The sequence below is a fragment of the Heliangelus exortis genome, chromosome 3, assembly GCF_036169615.1.
Source record: "Heliangelus exortis chromosome 3, bHelExo1.hap1, whole genome shotgun sequence".
NCBI classification, from domain to species: Eukaryota; Metazoa; Chordata; class Aves; order Apodiformes; family Trochilidae; genus Heliangelus; species Heliangelus exortis.
In genome coordinates, this window is record NC_092424.1 from 70,819,232 (window position 1) to 70,845,533 (window position 26,302).

The 26,302-nt window shown below is 42.1% G+C and overlaps 1 protein-coding gene across 1 annotated transcript; it reads left to right on the forward strand.

Annotated features, from left to right (window-relative positions):
• The first annotated feature begins 1,452 nt into the window (after positions 1–1,452).
• On the forward strand, positions 1,453–24,949 carry BEND3 (BEN domain containing 3). Its single transcript, XM_071741227.1, has 4 exons — positions 1,453–1,731; positions 13,098–13,142; positions 13,586–13,809; positions 19,932–24,949. Exons 2-4 carry the CDS (start codon positions 13,109–13,111, stop codon positions 22,182–22,184), a joined length of 2,511 nt encoding a protein of 836 aa, XP_071597328.1. The 5' UTR covers positions 1,453–1,731; positions 13,098–13,108; the 3' UTR covers positions 22,185–24,949.
• Positions 24,950–26,302: the final 1,353 nt, after the last annotated feature.

The window sequence follows — 26,302 nt, forward strand, 5'->3', positions numbered from 1 at the left end:
CCACATTTATTAATTTTTTTTAAATCTTGGGACTGTTTTTCTGCAAGTTGTTAGTAGAAAGGGCACGTGCGATTTGCCAGACTCATGTAATGTCTTACGTGCTCCTGTCAAATTGAGGGAAGATAAAATCTACAAGGATACTTAATTAAAAAAGAATGTGATCTCTCTTTTATAAATCATTGCTGCCACCTGCCCCCTCAAACGTGAAGCATGGAAACTGCCTCCTGTTAAAACCGTGCAGGAAAAAAGGAGCATCAGCTCCCTAAGCTCGGACGCGAATTATCCCAACTTACTGAATTAACTTTGTTTTTATTTTAGGGGTAGGCTCCAGCCTAAACTGGCACCGAACGCTTCCCTGCTTGGCAGTACACGGCCCAATCCAGGTTACCGCTGCGGACAGAGCTTCACCGCGCCGTGTCCGGCGGCGCAGGGACCTCCGAGGGCAGCCTGACGGGTGCAGCCGGTGGCCACGCCGGGGCTACACGCCAGTGTCACAGCTCATCGGCGTGACCGGCTCTCCCGGCGTCCCCCCACGCACCGCCCGTGTCGCTGCCCCTGGGTGACCCACGGGCATTACGGCGAAGGGATTTACGTAAAGGCTCCACAGCCAGCGCCCCAACAGCCGGGCAGGCTCCCGCCGCGGGCGGGGGATCGGGAGCCGCCCGGCAGACCCTCCGCCCGGGATTCCGCCGCTGCCTCGGGATGACGCGGCGGAGCGGCACCGGCTGTCCCCGGCCCGAGTGTCAGCGAGACACGAGTGGGTCGGTGGGGAGCGGCCGTTTCTTCTCACCTCCCGGGGGAAGGGGGGGGGCTGGGGGGGAGTAACGGCCGCGGGGCCGCGCGGCCACGTGCTCGCCGCCTCCCGTCACCGACCGTGGCCACGCGGCGCTGGCCGCCGGCCGCGCGCGGGCACGGTGCCCCTCCGCCCCCTCCCTCCCCGAACCTCCGCCGCCCCCCCAGCGATGTCCTCCGCCCCACACCCCCGCCGCCCGCTGCCTGCCGGTGGGATGGGGTTGGCCACGCACCCGCATCCGCTCTCCCACCGCCTCCCCGCGTGCACGTGCGCGGCCCGCCACGGCGCCCGGCTACGTGTGACGGCGCCGCGGCCACGCGAGACGGCGGCCGGCGGAGCCACCCGGCTCTGCCACTGCCTGCGGCGAGCGCTCCCCGTCCTTGTCACCTTCACCCACCCCCCACACACCCCGCGGGGCCCTGTCCTGTCCGAGCCGTGGCCCCACGTGCAGCCGTGCCCGGCGGGTGCTGGGGGACGGGGAGAGCGCGGAAACGGGGGAGAGCGCCCGGTGGGGGCGGAAAGTGGGGGGGGGAAGGGGTGGACCGCTGCCCGCGCGGCGCCGAGTGGGCGGCGGGGCGCGCGCGCGCGCGCGGGGTCTCCAGTGGGAGTCGCGCGTTCCCTGTGGCGGCAGCGGGGAGGGCGGGAGGGGGGTGGGAAGGAGGAGGGGGAGGGGGGAAAGCGGCGGCCCTGCTCCTGCTCCTCCTCCCCCCTCCCCTCTCGCCTCTGCCCCTGCCCCGGGGCGGCGGGTGGCGCTGGCCACGGCGGCTCAGGGCTCAGTGTCCTTGTGCGGAAATGACACACGGTCCCGTCACGTCACGCGAGAGCGCAGCGCGCGGACCCTCGCACACAAAGAGCGGGGGGGAAAAGCGGGCACCAGAGGCGGCCGCTCCAGCCGCCCTCGCCGTCCCGGGGCTGCCGTGTCCCTTGGCCGAGCCGAGGTAAGTCCGGCTTGTCGCCGCTCGCCGGCTGGGCTGCGGGAGGGGCGCCGCTCCGCGCAGCACCTCAGCGGGCAGCGCCGCCCCGGCGGGTAGGGGAGGGAACGGAGAAGGGGGCCGCGCCAGCGAGAGAGCGAGCGGGGAAGCGGGAGGCGCGGGGCCGGCCCCTCCCCCCCGGCGGCGGTGGCGGCGGCGGCGCGGGCCCCCTCCGCGGGGCGCGGACTCCCGGGCTCGGGGAGACCGAGGAGGGGGGGCTCTTTGTTCGTGGCTTGGAACGTTGCTATGGCGCCGCGGGGCGCGGGAGGGAGAAGGCAGGGCGCCTGGGCCCGGGAGTCTCCATCAGTGGGGGCGGGGGATGAGGAGTGGGGAGAGTGGAACGGTCACGCCGCCGTCACCTCCAGCCTCACCTTCTCCCCTCCCCCCACGCTCGCCGGCCACATAGATCCGCCCGGGCAGGGGTTCGGACCGGAAGCACCAACCGCCGCCGCCGCCTCGGGCTCGTGGGTCTGACCGCGGAAGCGGCCGCGGCCGCCGCGTGCGGAGCGCGCAGGGCGTCCTCGCCGCAGCGCCCGCCCCCGGGCGGGGCCTCGCCCCGCGCCGCTCCCACGTGGCCGCCGCCGCCCCCCGCATCCTCCGCCGCGGGGAGCCCCGGCTGGGAGGGGGGCGGCAGGGAAGCCCCCTCGGGGGATGGGCGAGCTGGCAGGAGGCGGTGCCGCCCGTTGTCCCTTGGCGGTACCGGTTCCCTGCCGCCCCGTGCCCGCCGAGGCGCCGCGCGGTGGCTGAGCAGGAGCCCCGTAAAAGCGAGGGCTGGGGTCAGGCCCCCTGCCCGACAGAAACGTGGAGAGGGGGGGAGAGCGTGGAGAGGGGGGGTTCTGCGGCGATCCGTGTCGGTTCTGAGCGGGAGGCGGGGAGCGGAGAGGGCTGCGGCGGGGGAACCGGCGGTCCGTGCCCGGATCACCCGCTGCCTCTACCCTACTTTCCCCTGCGGTATGTCCCCACAGCCCTTTGTAAATAGAAGGGAACAAACTCTGAACCAGCAGAATGCGAGCCGGCGGCGGGCCAGCAGCCATGTGACGGCTCCCACATAGCGTTGACGCAGTCCCCGAGCTTTTTGGATGGAAGTGAGGGGTAGAGTTTGTCGCTGCCACCTATAAAAAAACAGTGTATGCCCGACCCCTGGGGCACGGACATTTAAATAGGGAAAGAAAAACCTTTTCCCTGCTTCTAGCAGATGCCTAGTCATCAGATTACGAATTTACATGGATTATTACATCTAATAAATAGTTGATGATATATGTTGATTAGTTTTTTTTTGCTGTTAAATCAAGCTTGACCCCGGACCTGCTACACTTTTATGTTTTTCCTAAGTATTTTCATAGCTTAGGTAAGCCCAGAAAACAAAAATAAAGGAGGCTTGATTGCAGGTTTTAAATTGTCTGGTACGAAGTTTGGATGAAACACTATTTTAAAATAAAAGCAAAGAACGGAGGTAGAAGGATCAAAGCATTGAGGAAGACAAAATGTTTCTAATAGGCAACCTAACTGAAGCAAAACCAAGTTGATGTTATTAATGCTGAAAATAAATTAGGTTAGTATTGTGCTGACCGGTGCAAGATTAAATTGCTATTTGAAAAAGTGCAAGGGACAGGTTGAGAAAACTTCTGCCTCAGGCAACTTGCAGGAAAACTGAGAAGAGTGGGGGTTTTTTGTTTTGTTTTGTTTTAAATTTAAACTACATCTGCAGATGTAAGGAAAATGAAATTTTAAAAAGACCCAAATTGGGAACATGCCCTGTAAGCCCTCTTGGCAAAATGCTGTTGTAGGCTGGCTTCAGAGGAGACTTGAGGCTTCCTAACCTCCTCCACAGGGCAGCAGAGGTTTTCAAACTATGTTAAGTATAGGGACTTTATTGTCTGTAAATGTAATGCTTCCAGCAGCATCCTCTGATTATTTTAAAAATATTTTTCCATAGTTTTAGAAATTGTTATTCATGTATTTATAGTTGGAACACCATTTAAATGTTGGAATACTGTTTGTAAAATACTCAATATTTCGAGTGTTGGTACTAGATAACAAGAACAAATTTTTCTCAAAGCTCCACTCCTGGGTCACTAGCAGCACCGTACTATCTCAAAATTGATAGAACTGAAAGCATCTGCTCTTAATATTCTTTATATTGTCTATTTGCATTTTGCTCATTGTGCACCTAACTGAAGCAACACCCTTATTTCACAGTTGGGTAGTCAATTTGAAATAAATTATTTTAAATTTTAAAAATTTTAAAAAATTAAATTGGTTTCAGGTATCAGACTTCTTCAGCCTGCCACCTTTCCAAGTGCCTTCCCAAGCCTTTCCAATTTTTTTGCTCAGAAAAGTCACAAGTTTAAAGGAAACCTGACTAAGTAGATACAAAGTACAGTTAGGTGTACAAATCAAACAATACCCCCTCCCTCCTGAATTTTTGTCTGTTCTAATAGTTTTAGGTGTAATTAGTAACATTGGTAAGTAATGTAGTTTCAGGAAGCATACTGGCAGTGACCCTGTCAAGGTATTTGCCTATTCTGAACCAAGGAGTGTGGTGATGAGGCTCTCAGCAACAGAAAGGAAGAAAATAAAGATATTAATGAAAATGCAAAAATGTCCAGAAAAAAATGCAGTTTTGTTTTTTTGAGAAGGCCTTGTAACAATGCTGTAATGTGTCCCGTGGAATTGAACAGAAAGCAAACATTGCTTCTAAGAAATGTATTTTACAGTTCAGTTTTGGATTGGTATTTATGTGTAGTTCATTTGAATTGAATTAGAGTTGCATTGTTTTTTACAAATTAGAGGAATCAAATGTACCCTGAGGATAATTGCAATGCTGAAATTATTGAACTACAGCTGGGAAGTAAAAGACGCAGATTACATGGCTCCCAAAGCAGAACCTGGAACTCTCAGTTCTCTGGGCTTGCTCCTTCATCCCAGTGGGAAAGCTTTCCCGGAGACAGCCTGGAGAGCCCCGCGCATCCCGGCCTGGAGGCAGCCCCTGGGCAGCCTGAGCAGAGGCGGGTGCCTTCAGTCCTGCCTCCCCCTGGGGCTGCAGGGAGCTCTGTTGGGAGCGGGTGTTCACGCTTCTTATTTCAAAGCATTCTGCAGGAATCGTTCCTCTAAAACACCATCAGGGACGGCATTTCTTGCTGTCACCAGGTGGATAGAGCAGCCCCCTGCTCACCTGCAGCATGAGACAGAACCCCCTGCCCACACCAGCTTCTGAGACCGTGGGCTTCCCTTGGGAAGCACTGGTTGTCTCCTGTGGTTTGTCCAGTGTGAGGAGCAGGACCTCGGACACTTGACTGGTCAGTGTCTTAAAGACTAGATTAGTTAATAATTGTCTCTTGCTGAGGATGATTATTATATACAATAATTTTGGTTGGCTGTGGGTAAACGGCGGTCTTAATTATGTACATTTTGTGATAATGTCCTGTTACAGGAAAGCATAAGTGAGAGGAGGTGCTACTTTCAGCTTTTAAAAGCAGTTCAATGCACAAGTCTTGTAAAATTTAGCCAGTGTTACCTCCTTGAAAAATCAGGTCTTTTGGTATTCCCATCATTTGTTGAACTTCACTCCTCCTCCAGAACAGGTGACCTAGTGTTGCACGTTTCACTGCATGCTTAAAACAAGGAAATTGAGCAGCTAATTCCACATATGCCATTAAACACATTTAATGTTAGTAGCAAACACTCATTATCTTGTCTTGACCAAAATATAAAGGACAATTCATCTTCAGAAGCAAATGATACTCAAGTAGAATACTTTTCATTGAAGCCCCTGAAATTTGTAAACGAAGCTACATACCACCATGAAGTTTTAAAATTAATAAACATCTCATATGTCTAAACCCCTGTATTGTATGCAAAAGGAAGGGTCTGCCCTGGATTTTGGCCAAGGGCTTCAGGTCGTCCTGCCCAGTCAGTGATTTCGTGCCCAAGGAGAAGATTCCAGACCTTCACAAGCTAAAGATCTGGCTCAAGATGAACGGAAAGCTGAGGCAGGAGGGGAAAACCTCCTCTATGATCTTCTCCATCCCTGACCTGATGAGCTACATCAGCAGAATAGTCACCCTGGAAGAAGGGGACTTGATTCTGACAGGGTGTCCTGAAGGAGTTGGCTCTGTGCAGGCCAGCAATGAGATAGAGGCTGGGATAAGTGATGTCCTCTCTATGTGGTTCAAGGTGGCACAGCAAACACATGGATCTTAACTGGGAGCTGGGCTGGGACCCTGCCTGCCTAGGAGGCTCTTTTGGGAACATCTGGTGAATGAAGGGACACACAAGCTGTACATTAAACATTCTTTTAGTAACACGCTTGTCCCAAAATGGGGTCTATTTACCTGGTGTGCAATAATCAAATCTGCATGCAGAGTTGAGGTATTTCTTTGTTCTAGTTCTGTGCAGAAAGGCGTGACAGGTGGTAAATCCCCAAAGGTAGCACATGTTCCCCATCACACAGGGTTTCTTTTATAACCTGAAAATGGAAAATTATCTCTAAGTATACCAATATAATTTTTTTTACTTGACTGGTTATCTAGTTCTCTTGGGAAGGCTTCTGCTTTTCCCTATGAATGCTCATAGGATAGGGGACTTTTTGTGAGTAGGGGGTCCTTCAGCCTGAGGAAGTACATTTGAGTATGTTAATGAGGCGAGTTCACAGTAAGTTTAATTAGTCATTGTTTTCTAGTATCTGTTTTACTTAGAGCTTAAGACTAAAGACTCGAGCAGTTAGCATCTTCTATTCAACTCTTCACACCAAAATCCATATGAACAACCTCTTTGCATTGGTCATGCTGACCTGTGTTTTTCAACATTCTTATAGTCGATAATGAAGAATTAGAGACATTTCTTCCGTCTCATGGAAAGATAGGGTGCATTCAAAAAGCAGCATCTAGACATTTACCATATGTAGAGTGTATTAGTTAAGTATTAGTTATTTACATGTGTAGTTGTAATTAACAAGTGTTATGAAATCAGAATGGTTTTCCAAATACAGCATGTCTGCACTTTTATAGCTTTTTACATGGTTTTCACACTTTTTTTTTTCCTCTGTCAGATGTTAATACATTAGACATGGAAGTCTGAAGAATAGAGTTGCATTTTTAGTTACAAACAGCATTTTTAGTTACAAACAGTGCTTTCCTTCCTGATGGACTTTTTTTTTGTCAGAATTTGAAAGTGATCACTAAGATTTTCTTTAAGAATTATTTCAAAGGCAGAGAACTGCCTAGATCTTATATTATCAGCAAGATCTTTGCTCTTTGCATTGTGTTTTTTAAAATGGTCTCAATTGTAAGACAGGTAGTGAAAGCATCTGCCAAGACCAGCACATGATTAATTGTTAGGTGGTAAGTAGGAGGAGGAGAATGGGATGGTTTAACTTAGGCTTAGGGTTCAATTCTGTTTTATGTATCAATAACTAACTACACTTTTATTGCTACTTTTAAGTGGCATTATGCATTATATACTAGATGATACGTGAAATACATTTAAATGGTGAATTGTAATTTGCTCTGCTACTCATAAAACCTAGGGACCCAGGTGCTTTATATGCTGGAGGCTTCAGTGCATATTTCAGGTAGGCACATTTTTTATAAATGCAACACATTTTTTTTTTCTACTTGAAAAATGCACAGAGAAGCATCCCAAAACCTCATTTTTAAGTTACCCTTCTCTGCTTTGGAACCCACAGCATTGTGCTATGCATTGGATTTCCCTGTTAACCACAGGTAATACCATTTCAATGTCAAATGTTGTTACCAGAGTGGTACAATTAAGTGTCATAACCTGGTAAGTCCTTTGAATAGAGGCATTTGTCTAAATTATACCAATGGAAGTAGGGAGTGTTAGGCTCACTCGTTCATGCCTTACATAGTCTGATGAGAAGAAGGGACAGTGGGATCAGTGGGAAGGGAATCTGGCCAATAGTGGCAGTCATGGTGTGATGGGGACCCCCCACTTCTTTTCCCAACCTGTCATGCCCTGACCCAACACTTCTCTTTCCACCTGCCCTCTTACGTGTCATAACCTGGTGACTTACCTAAGCTGCAAAATCAAAAGCAGGAAAGTAAAAAACCAAACAAAAAAACCACCAAAACCAAACTGACAAAGTTTTCTGGCTCCCAAATACCTTTTTAAATTGTGTTATTGGTAAGCGAAGTGCCCTACATTTGTTTATGACTGTCCTCTATGAGAATCCCAAAGTACTGAGCATGTTCTGAAAATAGGTGTTGAATAGTCAATAGGTCATGTGCAAAGGAGTTCCTACAACAGTCCCAGTCAGGTATAAAAGGTTTTGTATATGTGGTCTAGCAGAAAAGCAGTGTCTAGAATCTATAATCACCTACAAGTTAAGCTGGTAGCTGAGTGGGATTTCTGGATCTTGCTGCAAATCAAAAGGTGGCAAATCAAACACACTTAAATTGGTGTCTAGAGTTATACTGCAACTCATATTCACTTGCTTTGAAGTAGCTTCACTTGAAAGAGGACACAATATCGTATACTGATAAGTTATCTGCGAAGAGGCTTATCATACATTTTGAAAAGAATAGTATCCTTGTTTACAGGATTGCAAATCTGGGTATTCACTTCTCATAGAAGAACAAAGATTTCATCACTTTGAGGAAAAAAATAATTTTTGGCTTATCTTTTTTAACTGCTTCACAAGTGTCAGGAGTGTGGGTGAGTGTGGGGGACTGAGACAAAGGGAATGTTTGTGTCTTCCCAGGTGACTGCTGGCATCCTCCAGGCTCCCTTGCATGGCACCTAGCAGTGGGTCAGCACAGGTGTCTGTATAGTACCAGCACCAGTAGCTATCAAGGCAGTTTAGATGAGAAGGTGAATGCATGCTGATACATCAGCAAGGTGTTCATTTGCAGACATGGATTACATAGAAAATTTAATCTACATGCTGTTAGCAAGAAGACTTCTCAGCAGATGAAATGTAGGCAGTAAAATCTAATGATTTATTGTTTGCTTTGTGAGGATGAGATTCGTTTACTTCCTTGGTTGTTGAATTTGTCCAGCTGCCACAAATCTTCCTACATTAGATAGTTTTAGGTCATTACTGTACTAGAAGCAGACTGCCATTAATCAAAGCAGAGTCTGTTTTGAAGAAAAAGTGAGAGTATTAGCTATTTGCTTCATTTCTTATGTTCAGAGGTGAAAGTTCCATAGTTAGGGTTATAACAGTTATTCTTTCTGAGTGGTTTATCCATGTTTCATTTCAGCATAAGAACAGATAAACATTAAGTTCACCTATTGTATGTCTGTTCCATTGGGTGTCTGAAGTGTTCACACGTTCTTTGAAACTTAACATTTTGCACCAGATAGAAACTAAAGAACCCAGAGAAAATGCTTCTAAAATAACTTGCTTCACAAATTAAAATATTTACAAGCAAATTCCAAAAATCTGCAGTTTAAAGTTTAAGATTTTGTAAAGAATGATGTTTTTGGCCAGTGGAAATACTAGAAGTTTCAGCTAAAAGTTAGAGATAGATGTGCTTAGGCTACAGGACCAATCAACTTCATTAGATCAGGGTCTGGCTGTTGAGGAAGCTGTTGTTGCAGGTGTTGGGTATGTTTTGGAATCCTCCTTCCAAGTCCCTTTTTCACCTGAAACAGGATGGGCTGCAGTATCCATCTGTACCCCAGCAAGGTGAAGCTGCCAAGGCCAGTTGCTGTGCCAGTTACAGCTGCAGACCTGAGCTCCCAACCTTAGCACGAGGTGTTTACCCCTTCCTAAAACTGTCTTGTAGGTAGCATTGAGTCATTATTAGGTTAAGGAATCATAGAACATGCTGAGTTGGAATGGATCCATCAGGATCATCAAGGCCAACTCCTGTCCCTGTGTAGGGCACCCCCAGAATCACACCGTGTGCCTGAGAGCATCATCCAAACACTGCTTGAACTCAGGCAGGCTTGGTGCTGTGACCATTTCCCTGGGGACACTGTTCCACTGCTCAAACACCCTTCTGGGTGAAAAACCTTTTCCTAATATCCAACCTAAACCTCCCCTGATTCAGCTTCCTACCACTTCCCTGAGTCCTGTCTTCAGTCACAGGAGTGAAGAAATCGGTGCCAGTCCCATCTCTTCCCCTCGTGAGGAAGCCAAATACTGTAATGAGGTCACCCCTCGGCCTCCTTTTCTCCAAACGGAACAATCCAAGTGACATCGGCTGCCCCTCATAACCATCCCTCCCAGACCCTTCACCACTCACCATCCTTGTTGCTCTCCTTTGGATGTTTTCCAACAGTTTGATGTCTTTTCTATACTGTGGTTCCCAAAACTGAGCACAGTACTCAAGGTGAGGCCATACCAGCACAGAGCCTCCTTTGCCCAGGACATGGCCTTCCTGGCAGCCAGGGCACACTGCTGGCTCATATTCAGCTTGATAAGGATGATAAATATAGTAATTTTCTGTTTGGAAAAAAAAAAATTGTAAGAATTAAATGTTTGTTTACTCAACATGACAAGGGATAAGTGTCAGGTGTTTGCTCTACTGGGTGATTTCTTACTTGATTGCTTTTGGCACAACTTTATCCCAAGTTCGTGTCGGTCTTTTTTCTCTGGCTTTGTTTACTCTCAATCTGGGGCAGAATGCTACTTCAAAATAGGTTCTTAAAATGCTGCCTCTTCTACAGCATTCTACTTATTATTATTCCTAAATACAGATTCACTGCAGACAGTACTTTAAAGAACACAAAATGTTTTATCTTGAGTGGACTTCAAAAAGTCAACAAGATTATTGTTAACTTCACGTGGACAGGCATACCACCTGTTTCCTTCTTCCCATAGTATCTCATTTCTTGTGGAAGCAGTGATACAATTGCTTTGTTGATACCTGCGTGTCTGCTCACTACTCACTTGCAAGTCCATTGCAACCCAAATTTGAAGTGAGATGGTAGTGTAAACAGATGAAAGGTGGAGTTTCATTAAATGCTTGACCCAAGCCAGAGAGATTTTAATACCTCTTTTCTGTGTCAAACCTCATGCATGCTTCTGAGCTGGGCTTTATTACTTGCCTGACTGTTTCCCTCTTTGAATGAAAAGAAAAGCAACCTGGCAAATAAAGAAATTACTTGTTTTCTCTAAGTTTATCAAGCTATAACAGCTCACAGAAGGTTAAGAGGGGAACCCATCCTTGACCAAGGGAGCTGATGGGACTTACGAGAAAGGAAATCACAGGGGGATTGACAGGGGGAAGTTGGCTCCTGACTCTTGACAGATGCTGTTACATGTGCTTAATTTTCTCATAATACCTGTTATTACAAATAAATCTTTTTTTGAAGTAAGTAATAAAACTTTGCTTCAAATATGTGAAACAGTGTTTTGACTTAATATTTATTTGACCTGAACCTGGGCTAGCTTTGGTCTTCCTTCTGTTGTATCCTTTAGAAAGTTAACCAGGATTTGTACTTTGCTTTATTTTTAAATGTGTCCACTTTTATAGAGTGGCTATTCAAATCATCATTTATCTTCTCCTTCCAGTTTTCTTGTATTCCCTCAGGGGAGTTCTCATAAAGCATTCTTCCTACTTGAATATCAGAAGTAGTGGGAGTTAGAAGGAAAAATAAAATTCCCTATATCCCTTCCTAAACATTCCGCCCCCTCCCTGCCACCTTTGTATTCTTCCCTTCTGACTGTTTTTACCATCCTTTAGTGTTCTGCTTTAACAGAGCAGTCTGGGATTATCTGGAGAACCCTTTTGATTGCCATTGCAGAATATTCTGTAGTGGTACCAGCTGATTTGCTTACTGTCACCTCACTCTCACAAAGACTCTCACACTTTCTGAGTGCTGGCACGTGTTCATCTTGTACCACATCCCTCAGAGCTAAGCCTGTTGCAGTATGGAAAAGTGTAAGAATGATCTAGAAACTGAATGTAAATGTATCTGGAATATTGGGGTAAAATACCAACGTTTAGTACTTTGTGCTTTTCTTAGGGTTCAACACAGCTTTTTAATGGTGCTGTACGAAATACGCTGTCTTGGGAATTTTTTGTAAAGAGCTGTAGTGTCTATGTCTAAATTAATAAATAATGTTGAGTTAATAAGACTTGGTATTTACCTTCACCAGTGCTTATCAGGTGGTTTAGAAGCTGCTGTGGGCCACAATATTTGATGCTTTTGTGTCCCTACCAGGGACACAAAAGTTTAAGTGAAGTGATTATAAAGATGCTGTAATTTGTACGTGGATCAGTTAATAAATTCAAGCCCTGAAATATGGGGTTATGGAAGGTAAAAGGAGTAGATATCTGAGAGGTTTGTAGTAGCTCTGAATCTGACAGAGAGAGACTTTTTCTGGTGATGTGATGATAAAACCAATCTCACATTATCCTCTTAAGGATGCCCTTTATAAGGGTGCATATAGGGGCCATGTTCAGGATCAGAACATCAGAGGTTATTTTGGTTTCTGGAGTGGCCAAGTATGAGCTGATGTTCTGTGTATCTTCTGTTTGTGTGTGCGTGCTACCCCTTGTAGAACAATCATACCAACTCTTACCCTGAATGGGATCTCATACTTACTATTAACAGACATCAGTCATTGATGAAGAAAAATTCATAACTACACAGTATTAAGGTACTTGAAGAGTTTTAAACAATACTTTGAAATTGAAGGAAACAGTTCTATTCAAACAACTCTGTTCAAAAGCAAGGTAGAGATTTTTATTTTTTTTTTCCCCCTCCAAAATAGATTCCCACTCTCTTTTCATTTCTTTTAAATGTTGTTATAATTCCCACTCCTGGGCTGTGCATAGACTTTTGATTTACTCGTTGTTTTTTTTTCTCACTTGCTCAAACCAGAGAGTACCCTGTCTTGATTTCAGACCTTGACTGAAAAGGACAAGCAGGAACAGTTGAAAGAAAACTATTTTAAAGAGTAGTGTAACAACTGAAAATGAAAAGTAATAATATTCCCAGGGCACATAAACATAATGCTATGTGCAAGTAAACATGAGCTGTATGTAACAGTTTACCAGTCTCCAGCTTACCATCTGAGAGTGTCAGTTTGCAGCTGAAGATAGTTTATAGAGAAGGTTAAAATTCCTTTTACATTTCTGCATGACAGAAAAAGACTCATAGTTTTCAATACATTCCTAGCTGTTGAATGTAGTCTGTTGTAGAGTTTGCATGATGACAGATCTACACATGGCCAGGAAATTTATTGAAAAAAAGCTAGGTTCTACAAAAGTACAGATGGGAGTTTATCCATGGGCTATCAATTCCCAGTGGCTTTAGATTCAAAGTAATTATGAACACAGATGTATTTATTTCCTGAATACATCAGGAAATGTTGATGCTGATGTTTATCTTTGTGTTTTTATTTTGTTCTTTAGTGAAGTAGAAGATGAATTCAGCTGAAATCACTGATGATGATGAAGGTAAAATATTATACTTTGTGTAACTTCTGATTCTAGTTAAATGAAAGCCATTGTAACCTAATAAAGAAGGAATGTGGAATAAGATATTACATCAACGTTTTTTTAAAAACTATCTCAAACACGATTATCCTTGTTACTCCTGTTTTCTTCTCCTATGTCCTTTCTCCCCCTCAAAAAAAAAATCTTCCAACTGTAACTTAATTTGTTCAGACTCTTCTTGGGGAAGAAACTGTAATTTACTGATTGACTAAATGGTTCCTAATATGGTAGAAATGAGTTTGGTGTACACTTCAGTGTATGCTTCTCATACGAGTAATAAAAAATAATGATGTTCTTTAAAATGTATTTTCTTAAAAGAAACAAATCACAAAAGATTGTATTAAGGTTGTTACGGTTTTCTGGAGAGAGTGCTTTATCTTTCTAAACATTCTTTTTTTTTCCAGTAAAAGTTCCTCAAAAAAATATTGTGAAAGTAGAAGCAAAAAATGAAGATGAAGCTCTAGATTGCTCGATAACATCCAGATCTGCAGAGAAACACTCACTGGATGGCACAGTTACCTGCCTGCAGGATTCCAACAAGCGGAAACAGACTTCACTTGGTTGTGATGGTTTAGGGAGCCAGCAAGATGTCGTACTCAACGTGAAGAAAAGACGCTTTACACAAGAGGTGACTTTTCGGTGCATGACTGATTTTTCTGTTCATGTTTCATAGGCTGAATTGATGGCTGCTATTAGAAATAGCAAGTCATTTAATTACATCAGAATTACTTAGTGAGTTTTGAATCAAATATTACAGAATCATAGAACAGTTTGGGTTGGCACCTTAGAAGTCATCTAGTTCCAAATCCCCTGTGTGAGCAGGGACACCTCCCACTGGACCAGATTGCTCAAAGCCCCATCCAGCCTGGCCTTGAGCCCTCCAGGGAGGGGGCAACCACAACTTACTAGGGTAACCTGTTCCAGTGTCTCACCACCCTCACACTAAAGAATTCCTTCCTATTGTCTAACCTAAAACTACCCTCTTCCAGCCATTATCCCTTGTCCTATCACTACATGCCCTTGTAAAACATCCCTCATCAGCTTTCTTGTAGACTGCTATAAGGTGTCCCTGGAGCCTTCTCTCCAGGCTGAACAACCTGAACTTTCTCAGTCTCTCTTCATAGGAGAGGAGCTCCAGCCCTTTGATCATTTTCCTGGCCCGCTAAGCTCACTCCAACAGCTTCATGTCCTTTTTGTGTTGAGGGCTTTGGAACTGGACACAGTACTCCAGGTGGGGTCTCACAAGAGACAAGTAAAAAGGGAGAATCACCTCCCGTGACCTGCTGACCACACTTCTTTTGATGCAGCCCAGGACAGAGTAGTTGGCTTTCTGGGCTGCAGGTGCACATTGCTGGCTCATGCTCTCATTGCTGTTCTCAATCTATTCTCTGCCCAATCTGTATCTGTGTTTGGCATTGCCCCCACCCAGGTGCAGGACCTTGCACTTGGCTATATTGAACTTGGCATGGGCCCACCTTTCAAGACTGTCAGGGTCCCTCTGGGTAGCCTCTCTTCCCTCCAGCATGTCCACCACACCACACCACACAGCTTGGTGTCATCGGGAAACTTGCTGAGGGTGCACTGAATTCCACTGTCTATGTCACCAACAATTATGTTAAACAGCACTGGTCCCAGTACCAGCTCTTGGGATCACCACTTATCACTGTTCTCTGGTTGGACATCGAGCCATTGACCCCAACAACCATCCAGCCAATTCCTTATCCAGTGAGGGGCTAATCTTAACCTAGTTTGCAATTGTCTGGGTATTTCTTTAAATAACATGGACGTGATTGCATCTGTGAAATACAGGTTAATTCATTTGTGTGAAGTATATTTTTGTTTCTTAGAGAATGTAGGAGCAGGTAGTGATTTGGTTCAGCTGAGCGTGGTTCTGATCACAGTTCCTCTCATATCACTCAGTCCTTCAGCTGAATCCTCTGTGGTAAAATCAGGGATATGATTTTTTCTTTTATGACACTGATTTTGATGTCAGTGAGACAAGTATGAATTTGTTGTATTAACTGAAAAATAAAAATGCAGGGATGCAAAAGACTTCAGCATATCACAGAACAACAGAATTGGTATGGTTGGAAAAGACCTCTAAGAGCACCACCTCCAGCCCTCAGCATTGCCCCCCCCCAATAATATATATTTAAAATAACATATGACATATATAATATATATTATATATGTGTGTGTATATATATCCACACATATATATATGTGTATATATATATATCTCAGCATGCCCACTAGAGCAGTATATACTACAACTTCTAGTGCAGTGCTTGTGACAATCCAGATGCTTGTCCAGACAATGAAGCAGATGCCAAGCCCCTTTTGTTATTCTGTTCTAGTGTTTAACTCTTGAGCAACTAGGCATTTTCATTAATCTTTGCTGAAACTGAGCAAGTTTCTTTTTGTCCATGTTCTTTTGAGTAGGGAGAAACACTGTTCCTAGGAAAGTCTTCTGCACATGGGAAAACTGGTGTGACATTGTCCACATCCAGCCCTTTCTTTCCAAGACTAAAATTCTGTTTATTCAGCTCTTCTTTAGGAGCCATCTTGTATTTTGGTTTTTCTCTTCAAGATTCCTGAAAGGGTCATGTCCAGTGTTGGATAGTCACAACTTTTTTAATACCCTCTAGGCCAGTATAATGACCTCTTGTTTTTTGCACTCAGCACATTATTAAAATAAACTAGATTTGAATTCATCCTCTTTAGATCATAGCCTACTCTTATGCACAGATCCTTTTCTGCTGTTCTGCTACCCAGCCAATTCTTCCATGTTATATTTGTGCATTTAATTTCCTCTTTTCTAGCCATAGCTCCTCATGGTTCTTTTTTTTTGACTATTATCTCTCTGACTTCTTAGGGCTGTTTTTTCCCTGAATGCCTGTAGTAGGTAGGTTTTAATCTTACTACAAGATTTCTTCCTTTTCCTTTCCCTTAACATTCAGATTATTAAAGGGCTTCATAATCATCTCTGTACTGTGCTTGCTTTAGCTTTTACTGTTTGCTGTTTGCCTTTAATACATTTTTACATTTATTTGAACTGAATTATAATTTTGGGCTTATAATTTCAGAAAGTCACCCCGAAAATTAATTCTCAACTGACCCCTGTGAATCAGCATGTTTAGTTAAATAGCCAGCCAGAAATAGCTCAATCGTAACACTTTTAATTACTTTATTAGTACCAATATTTTGTTTTAGTTGATGACTTCATTAACTATTTCTGTTTAAACAAAGAGCAAAATGCCAGCAATTTCTGAGACTATTGTGTTTGTAGTGTATGTTTGCTACACATCACATGGGCATCTATGTAGGATATAAGTAGAGTATATTTTTTAATGTTAACTGTACTATTGGGCTAGTGATTACATTACTAAATAACTTTCTATCAGAGGAAATTTAGCTTTTTTTAAAAATTCTGATCATCACTGCATAAACAGAAATTCACTTCCCCAAACTTTTTTATTTAAAAAAATTGTAGAAGATTGCAAGCTTAAAAAATTATTTGCAAGACATTTTCAAATTCTCCTTTGTTTGATAGAATTGTTTTCTATGTTTGTTGTTCATATATTTATTCTTCTTTACTCACGTGCTAGAATGTTATGTTTTGTATTCTTAATGATATTTAGGCCTTGCTTATTAAGCATTATAAAGGTGATAAATTATCTGGACTTTAGCACTGAGCAGAGCAATAACTAAACAACTTTTAAAACTTGGCTTAGGACTCCAAGAGATAATGTGAGAGTCTATTTCACAATTACGTATATTGGTCAATGTTTACCAAAATACTGCATTTTGCAAATGTTCAAAGCATACTAATAATATAAAAGGTTGCTGTGCAAATCTAATATAAAAAGCAGCACTATCTGTTCTGTACATGGAGTCTTGGAGAAGAGCATCTTCTGATTTTTGATAGTATGTTAAAACTCTCATCTTAAGGGGGTGTAGTAGTATCTGAAATACAGTGATATTTAAAGATCAGTGTTACAGAAAACTAATTAAAAATATAAATTACTAGTTTAATCAGAAGATTTACAAACAGCCATGCTGTGGATAGTGCTGTTCCCAGATGGAAACTATAAAGACAAGGTAATTAAAAGCAAAAGGAAAGAAAATGAGAATGTATCTGAAACAGAAAATCCTTAAACGTAGACCCAAATGTGTTGTCATCTGTTAGCTGAACACTGACTGTGTTTCTGAAATGCAGATAACCAAATTTGTCCTGCAGCCAGATCCAAACACTGGGATCTGTGTTCGTGAAAGGACAGAAGTTCTCCTGCTAGCACAGCAGAGATCTGCAATAGTTTTTAGTATGAACACTTCTCTTCCAGAGCAATGGTTCCAAAACTCAGAACACAAACTTTCATAATACTCACTGTCAAAGTGTAATAAAGCACTTAAGACAGTGAATTTGTGCTATTTAATACACCTTCCAATACTGATTTACTGGGGCTCTGTGTGTGCAGTGGACATTAATAGAAGTTACCCTCACATTGCCAAGTGTTATTATATAACTAATTAAGGGAAGGGTATGGCAGGAGTTCTGGCAAGAACTGACAGGTGACTGGTGGCCCGTGGCAAGCTATTTAGCAGAAAAGAAATTTAATTAATCATACTCTGTATGTGAGGGAACATTTGGAATATTTTCTGAGAAGAGGAGTGTTAATGGAAAAGCTAGCAGCTTTGGCAATCAGTCCCAGCGTATGTAAGAAATGTATTCTCCAAAACTGCAGTTTTATTTTGTTCTTTTGATCTACAATGCTAAAGAAGAATTGTATTTCACTCTGGGTTTCTGACTGGGGAGAAGAACTATGTTTAGTACGAGGAGTTTTTCATGACCTGCTTTCAGGTGATGTCTGTTTGGGAGAGCTCTGTTACCATCTGGAAATGTCTCTGTTTCTCTACTTAAAAATGTAGGTGGAGTATGACAACTTCAGTCCCAGTGTAGGAGCCTACAGTTAGGTGGGAGCAATCTGCATCACAGTCTGCTCACAATTCCATCTCTTGCCTTCTGGTATTTTACTTGGAACAAAGAGCTGCTTTAGTTAGGGTGTATCACACCATTTCCTAGCCTAAGTCACCCCTTAATATCTGCTGATGTTGCAGGGCTCTGATTCCTTACAGGCCTCATAGATAATGTGCTTTAATATGAGTGGGACTGGACAGGCTTCTAAATGGCACATGGAAGTCAAATGTCCTATGCACCATCCCACTGGGGATTCTGCACGTGGTGAAATACATTCCCTTTGCATCGTCCTTTCTTTTTATCATCTGTCCATCCACACAGCTTTGGTTGTGAAAACCCAGCATTTCATATGTAGGGTTGTATGATGTGAATGAGAGCAGAACTTGGAAACACAACTTCAATTTAATTGAGTCTGCTGGTTTGTAAACTTGGAGGCAAAACCAGCTTGTTCTTTCTGAGCCTCTTCTGAGTACACATTGCATTAGAAATTAAACTGCAATTAGATTCAATTTGTCACTGCAGATGCCAAGTGTGAGTATACATAGGGACCAGATTAAATTCATGACTGTTACAATTCTGTTTTTTTCAGAAAGGAACCCTAATTTGAGTTCCTCACTGTAGGACATTGTGGGGTCACGAGAATTTCAAATTGCTTGTGGCTTTCAGCTCAGACCTCAAGTCTGTCTTTCATTTATTTTAATACTTAATGCAAATTAGGTGGTTTTTATCTAATTAATGTTCTGTGGTACGAGCCAAGCAAAATGTTTCAGTACAATCTTCTTCAAAATCTGTGTTTTCTCATGTTTGAATTCTGTATGTTGGAATTTGGTTATATTGTGTCTACTTAGCTCTTAAAAATTATTTGCAATATCCATGTGTTTGCAAAAAAACCCAGTCTACAGAAGCCCTGCATATTTGCTGTGAGTTGATGGAAATGCTTGCTTCCAATTTCAAGGAACAAGGAAGAGTTAGAAATTATTGAGAACATTATTTCCTTAAGAGCTCATTACTGGTTTTCATATAAATAATTCAGAAAATTAGAAACTCGTGAGTCTAAATGTCTCTGCCTTTCAGAAATAAGGAAATCTTATGCTTCTGATTTTTAAAAAGATAATACCAAAGTGCTTCTCTCTTTTTTTTAAGTGTTTATTATTTAAATAGAATACTTTCTTAAATTACAGTAATTCTTATGACTTGTTTAGGAGTAGTACACCATTATAAAGATAAAAAAGCCTTCTACATAAACCTTTCACATCAGAAAGAAGAGAATAAGCGTAATTTCAGTGTCTTACAGCCTCAGTGGTATTTTCAAAAGCAACCTAAAGAGAGTGCTGGAAAGCTAAATGCAGTTGTTGGAGGCAGTGGCAAGGTCACAGGACTAGGAGTCAGAAAATCTAGATTCTATTCTTGGCTCTCTTGCTGACTTGTTGCCACCCAAATTCTCTACAGCCCAAGATTCTCATATGCAAGGTGAAGCATACTGATACTTAGTTTGGGAAAGTATTTAGAGCTCTGTGGGTAAAGAGTACTAAGGATTATTATTGCATTTCTATTCCATGCAGAAAGACGTGAGCCAAACAAAAAAGATTGAAAACCTAAATAATATTTGACTGTGTTTTTAAATTTTCCTTGTGAATTTATTAATTTTCATGTATTTAACACAACTAAGTTCTCTGGATAAAATTTGACTTTTTGTACCAATACCTGCTTAAGGGACACATAGCTAGTATTTTTAAGGCAGTCTTACTAACACAATATTTCTTTGTTTTAAGGGCCCCATTTCAAACATGAAGAACAGAGATACTGGCTCACCCACTCAGGTAAATTCAGAGCAGCCAAACAAGAACAAGAATCCTAACGTAGCGTGGCTCAGTGAAGAAGAATCCATCAGTGACATAACCACTCCATCTTACAAAAAACCTCTCTATGGCATCTCACACAAAATCACAGAGAAAAAGAACCCGCCAGGAGCAGAACAATTCACTTCTTATGAGTTGTTTGAAAAAATCAACCCCAACAGTCCCTCACATCTTAGGACTTTGAACGATCAACGCAAAAGGGACTCAGCTTCAGCCATTGCCGTAACATCAGGCACCACTGATTCTGACCCAAATATATATTCTTTGATACAAAAAATGTTTTACACGCTCAACACCCTCAATACCAATATGACTCAGCTTCACAGTAAAGTTGACCTCTTGTCCCTGGAGGTTAGCAGAATCAAAAAGCAAGTCAGTCCAGCAGAGTCTGTTGCAGACTTCAAGCCTCCGCCAGAGTACCAGCTGACTTCTGCAGAGCTCAAACAGATCATGGATCAGAGCACATCAGGTGGAGACTTAGCTTGCCGGTTGCTTGTGCAGCTCTTCCCAGAGCTCTTCAGTGATGATGAGTTTGGCAGAAGCTGTAGTGCATGTGGCTTTCTCAACAAAAGGAAACTTGAATCTCTGCACCTGCAGCTGATCCGTAACTACGTGGAAGTTTGTTACCCTTCTGTGAAGAACACAACCGTGTGGCAGGTGGAGTGTTTGCCTCAAGTCAATGATTTTTTCAATAGGTTTTGGGCTCAAAGGGAAATGGAAAACAGTCAGCAGAATGTACAGTCATCCAGTTTCTATGAGACGGAGCAGGTCGAATCCTCTCATTTTATGGAGGATAAAGAGCAAGATGAAGCTTTGTCCTTGGAGAGGAGTAATATCATTGCCTCAGATTACATGCTGGATGCCCAGGATCTCCATGAATTTTTAGATGAAGCTTCTTCTCCGGGAGAATTTTCTGTTTTTCTGTTACACAGATTGTTTCCAGAACTCTTTGACCACAGAAAATTAGCTGAAAGGTATAGCTGCTATGGAGACTCTGGGAAACAACTGCTGGATCCTCATCGGCTTCAAGTAATCCGTAGGTACACGGAAATTTACTTTCCAGATGTGCAGGAAGAAGAAGCCTGGTTGCAGCAGTGTGTTCAGCGGATAAACGATGAGCTTGAAAATACCTATATGGATGGCAGTGAATGTGACCAGATGAGAGATGACTGTTACGATTCCTCTAGTTTACCAGATGATGTATCGATCATAAAAGTGGAAGACAGTTTTGAATACGAAAAACCTGGCAGACGCTCAAAAAAAATTTGGCTTGTACCCATAGACTTTGACAAACTTGACTTTCCCCCTCCGGATTTTGATGTCCCTGTCCCAGATTATCTGTTGAACAAAGAACAGATTAAAAGCATATACGAAAGCAGTCTGTCCATAGGAAACTTTGCCTCTCGACTGCTTGTTCTCCTATTTCCTGAACTGTTTACTCATGAAAACTTACGGAAGCAATACAACTGTAGCGGATCTTTAGGCAAGAAACAGCTCGACCCCACTAGAATTAAATTAATTCGACACTATGTGCAGATACTGTACCCCAGAGCAAAGAATGACAGAGTGTGGACGTTGGAGTTTGTTGGGAAGCTTGACGAGAGGTGTCGGCGAAGAGACACGGAGCAAAGGCGCTCGTACCAACAGCAACGGAAAATCCACGTGCCAGGGCCCGAGAGGAGGGAATTCTTCAGCTATGCAATAAACCCCGAGCGGTTTCGGGAAGAATTAGAAGGGCCGCCACTGCCACCGGAAAGAAGCAGCAAGGATTTTTGCAAGATACCACTCGATGAACTCGTTGTTCCTAATCCAGACTTCCCTGTGCCTTCAATGTATTTGCTGTCTGATAAGGAGGTCAGAGAGATAGTGCAGCAGAGCCTGTCGGTCGGCAACTTTGCCGCCAGGCTTCTCGTAAGACTCTTTCCTGAACTCTTTACTCCTGAGAATCTCAGGCTGCAATACAACCATTCAGGTGCTTGTAATAAAAAACAGCTCGATCCTATCAGACTGAGACTGATCCGTCATTACGTAGAGGCAGTTTACCCCGTGGAGAAAATGGAAGAAGTGTGGCATTATGAATGTATACCGAGCATTGACGAAAGATGCCGGCGGCCTAACAGGAAAAAGTGTGATATACTGAAAAAAGCAAAGAAAGCAAAAAACTGACGGGTTCTTGAAGTTCCTAAGACTTTGACCACTAAATTATTGTCAGGATTACGCTTTGGTTTAGACTGAGGGGCCTGCCAGGAGCTGAGGGTGCTCAGCATCTAGGAGAGTCAGGCACTAAGGTTGTTGCGTTTTAATGTGTGTGTTGTACCTATGTGGGTGCTGCAGCAGTGGGAAGTGGCTTACTACGTTTGTACATGGGTAAAGAACAGAAAGCATCAGTGACAGAGCTATCCATGCCTCACTACAGAGCATGATGGTCACTGGTGCAGCTACGTGTATTGAAACTGTATTACTCCACTCCCCATTTCTGCATCTTTATTTTTTATCACTTTCTAATAATAAAGAATATTTTTTTTAATTGTGCTGTTCAGGGGGAGTTTTTCATTATACCCTTATAAGCAGTCTTCTGTAGTTAGTCTGGAGTTTGAAATTTGACCTTAATTTGAATTTGAAAGTGCCATGTTCATTGGAAATCATTGGAATGTTAGACTTTGCTTCTATAGGAACTGCAGCTTCACAATTGTTGTGTTCTTGATGATACTGAGATACTGAAACAAAATAACACGTCAAGGAATGGGTCAGAATGCTGTCACTTGCATTTTTGACTGTTACCCAGGTTTTATTTCTAAAACCAAGAATTGACTTTTGAAGAATTGAGACATGAGTGTAGAAACAATGTGAATGATTGGTTGTGCTTTTTTTATTGACACCACAAGCTTGATCCTGCTCCTGTGAGTTGTTTTCTTTGTTTTATTTCGTCCGGTGTCATTGCTGGCATGGCTGAGGATGGCTTGTCAGAATAAAGCCAGGAGAACAGACCCATGGAATGTTGATGTGACAAATGTCTTTGCCATCACTGACTTGACACTCTTATTTGTAAAATAACAAAACCAGAAACAACAAGACCCAACGCAAGAACTGAGAAAAATTTTAGACATTACTCTCAAACTTATATTCCAAAGGTTTCCAGTATTCGTACTGAAATGCATATATATAAAGGATGTGCAAAGATTGGTTTTGTGATAGAATTACGTGTTTTCAGGGTCCCCACATATGAGCTGTGGTAATATAACTTACTCTTTGCATCAATGCAGCACCATCTGGGTATTTTGAGTGTAGGGATATTGAACTCTCTCACTTTGCCAAATTGATTTAGTGTGATTAGTAGCTTAGAATCATACAGTCAGGTTTGCATCATTAATATGTTCAAGTGTAATGAAGACCACTGAGAACCCAATGTAAATTTGCTGTATGATTTGTCACTGGAGAGTGCTGCTTTAGAACTCGTTTTCTTTTTTTTCTTTTTTTTTTTTTTTTTTTCTTTTAATTCTCATAGAAATGGTGAGAGAGTCAAACATGGATTTTTAAGACAGTAAAAACAGTGATCACTTACTGACCATCACTGGAACATTTTGGAGCAATTGTTGATGTTCTGTGTGGTCCTTTTTTGTTGTTTACTTAGATGGGTCATAGTATCAAATTTGAAGTCAATTCCAGTGTAATTTTCTATTTTAGCATTTGTAAGAAAGTAAAAAATAATTGATATTTTTACTTCAGACTTTTTGAATTTATTGTTTTTAGAGTCATACCGATCCTTTTTTTTTTAAAAGCAAAACAAAACATTTTTTCCTAATGGCAAGAACTAGTAAAAATATCATGTTAAACTGGGAGTAAATCATAACAGATCGTAGCATTTGCTCATTTTTCCCATATGCTAGCAACATTCTCAAAGAATGTTTGAAGAAAGTCATGAATGTACTAAGTTATACACTGTTTACATCCATTTAAATGTTTCCTGTTGGTTTAAATAATAGCAAAACATGCACAAACTGGGTATCAGAGCAAGTATGGCTATAATAAAATTAAAACATTTTACCAAAGATAAAGAACCGTTACCACAATGTCTGCATCCTCTCTTTCATTTCAGTGCATAAATTTAGCAAATTGATGTATCAGAAACCAAGACTTCCTCTTGTAATTGTATGCTACCTAGCACCTCTGTGAAATTTTTTACGTGCACTTTTACTGGAGCTAGAAAATGACAGAAATTATTAACAGCTGCTTAATTTGTTGTTGCAAATGGTTTGCCAGAAGGTAAGAAATATAATTGTAGTTTCTTATCTTAACGTCGTACATATTTAACCACTTAGTGATGTGAAGGTCCCAGAAGAATCTGATGTATGTTAACTTCTGTAAAATTTACAGATGTTACTAGCTAGCATACAAATTTGAGACATACTGGCTTTTACTGTAGATGTTAACATTAGGTCAACATATCAGTCCATTCATATTATCATCTAAGTAGTGGAAAAAAACATTTTCACCTTTTAAAATTATGTTTTTGAAAGTGGGTATTGAATGGTTTTAATTTTTTCCCCTATAAACTTCTAAGTGCTGTGTACATTCCTTTTGTCTCGCTTTTCACAACCCTTCCCCATGATTCCCATAATCCCTTTGATTGTATGTTTTATAATTGGTATCAAGAAAACACAAACATATGAACAGTGACATAGTTCACGAATGAATGGTCTTGCAGTGCATCAGAAGCCACCTCATCCAGTTGGTCAGTCATGTAAATAAATTAAAGGTATATTATTTTCATACAAGAGGGATGTTGTCTGCCGAATGCTTGAGTACGAGCAGGAATTTTTTTTCCTGTAAAGAGATAACCTTAGCTAGCTGGGCAATACATAAATGAAAATAACATGATTTACTGCAGCCATTTCAGATTTTTTTTGTCCTTCAGATTTTTTTTTTTGTTTTGTTTTAAAGAATAAACCTGTCATTTTGAAAACGAGGCTGTGTTAGGAAGATTGGAAGATACTGAAGAACATATGTAGCCATGCACACAATGACTTCCTATGGATGCATATTACTTTCTACCTACTGTTCACCCTGTTAAGGTGAATATCAAGTGTCTCTATCTACTTCTCAAATATATCAGCTTTAGGTGAGCTTCAAACAGGCCACTTCTAACAGCTTTCTAAGATAAACAGTGCAATTTATCATAGCTCTATACTTTTGTATTTTCTACAAATTAAAAACTTTTTAGAAGCTGTGTAAAAGACGTAAAATGGCACATCAGAAAGGAGACTGAGTAGGCATCAGTTTATTGCCTGTTAACTGGAGTCAGCTGACAGAATCAACAAGTTTGCAAATAAGAAAAACCTTTTACTTGAAGTCACCCACTTTGTTATGCATTACAGCCACCAAAGTGTTTCATGTTCCAGGACATATTTGTGACTGCTTTTTCTTGTCTTCAAAATGCATATAATTTATTTCTAGATCTGTTTTAAAAAAATCTGTCATTTGTCTCCTTTCTATTATTGATACTTAACATTATAGCAGTGAGAAACTGAATTGTGTGCTCAGTGCTTCACAAGAGCACATCAGGTCCAGATTTCATGCTGGAAGGGGATAACATGAATTCTACAGCCCCAAGAAGCACAAAAATTTATATGCATGTTTTGTTTATAATTAATCCTTATTCAGTTTCTGTTTCACTGAATAAAGGGTTGTGAAACAGCTGGAAAATTCAGTGTCTTAAGCTTGCCTGTACTGAAGATGGGGTTCCTACTTATTAGGTACATTTCAGTTGATTGTACTTAAAATCTACAGGAGAACAAATGTGGCAAGTTCAAGCCTATGATTTTTCTGAGTAAATCAAGCAACTCCATCAATTCATCACTTTCGTTGCCAAAATTTCTTCACTTCCTTGGTTTGGCTTTTTGACTTTTTCCATTGTTACTGCAACTCAGCACCAACAGACTTACTGTCTTTTTCCCCAGGAATATTCTGAAAACATCCTTATAAATGTGCTTGAAGTTCTTTAAAATTAATAGCTGAAGCGATGGCTTAGTTCCCTCTCTTAATTCTCTATTAAAATTATCTTAGCTAAGAAAGTCATACAAAGAAATAAATTCCTTTTCATTCTTTCCTACTTTTTTTTTTTATCCGAGTAAATATTAAGATAAATTTCTAGTAATAGTGCTTTCAAAATTCTCATTTTACTCCCTCCATTGTAAAAGCCAATGACAGTCATAATTTCTTAAAGAAAGTTCTCACAGAATACATAATACTCATTATCAGCTTTGTCACAGCTGACAAAAATCCTG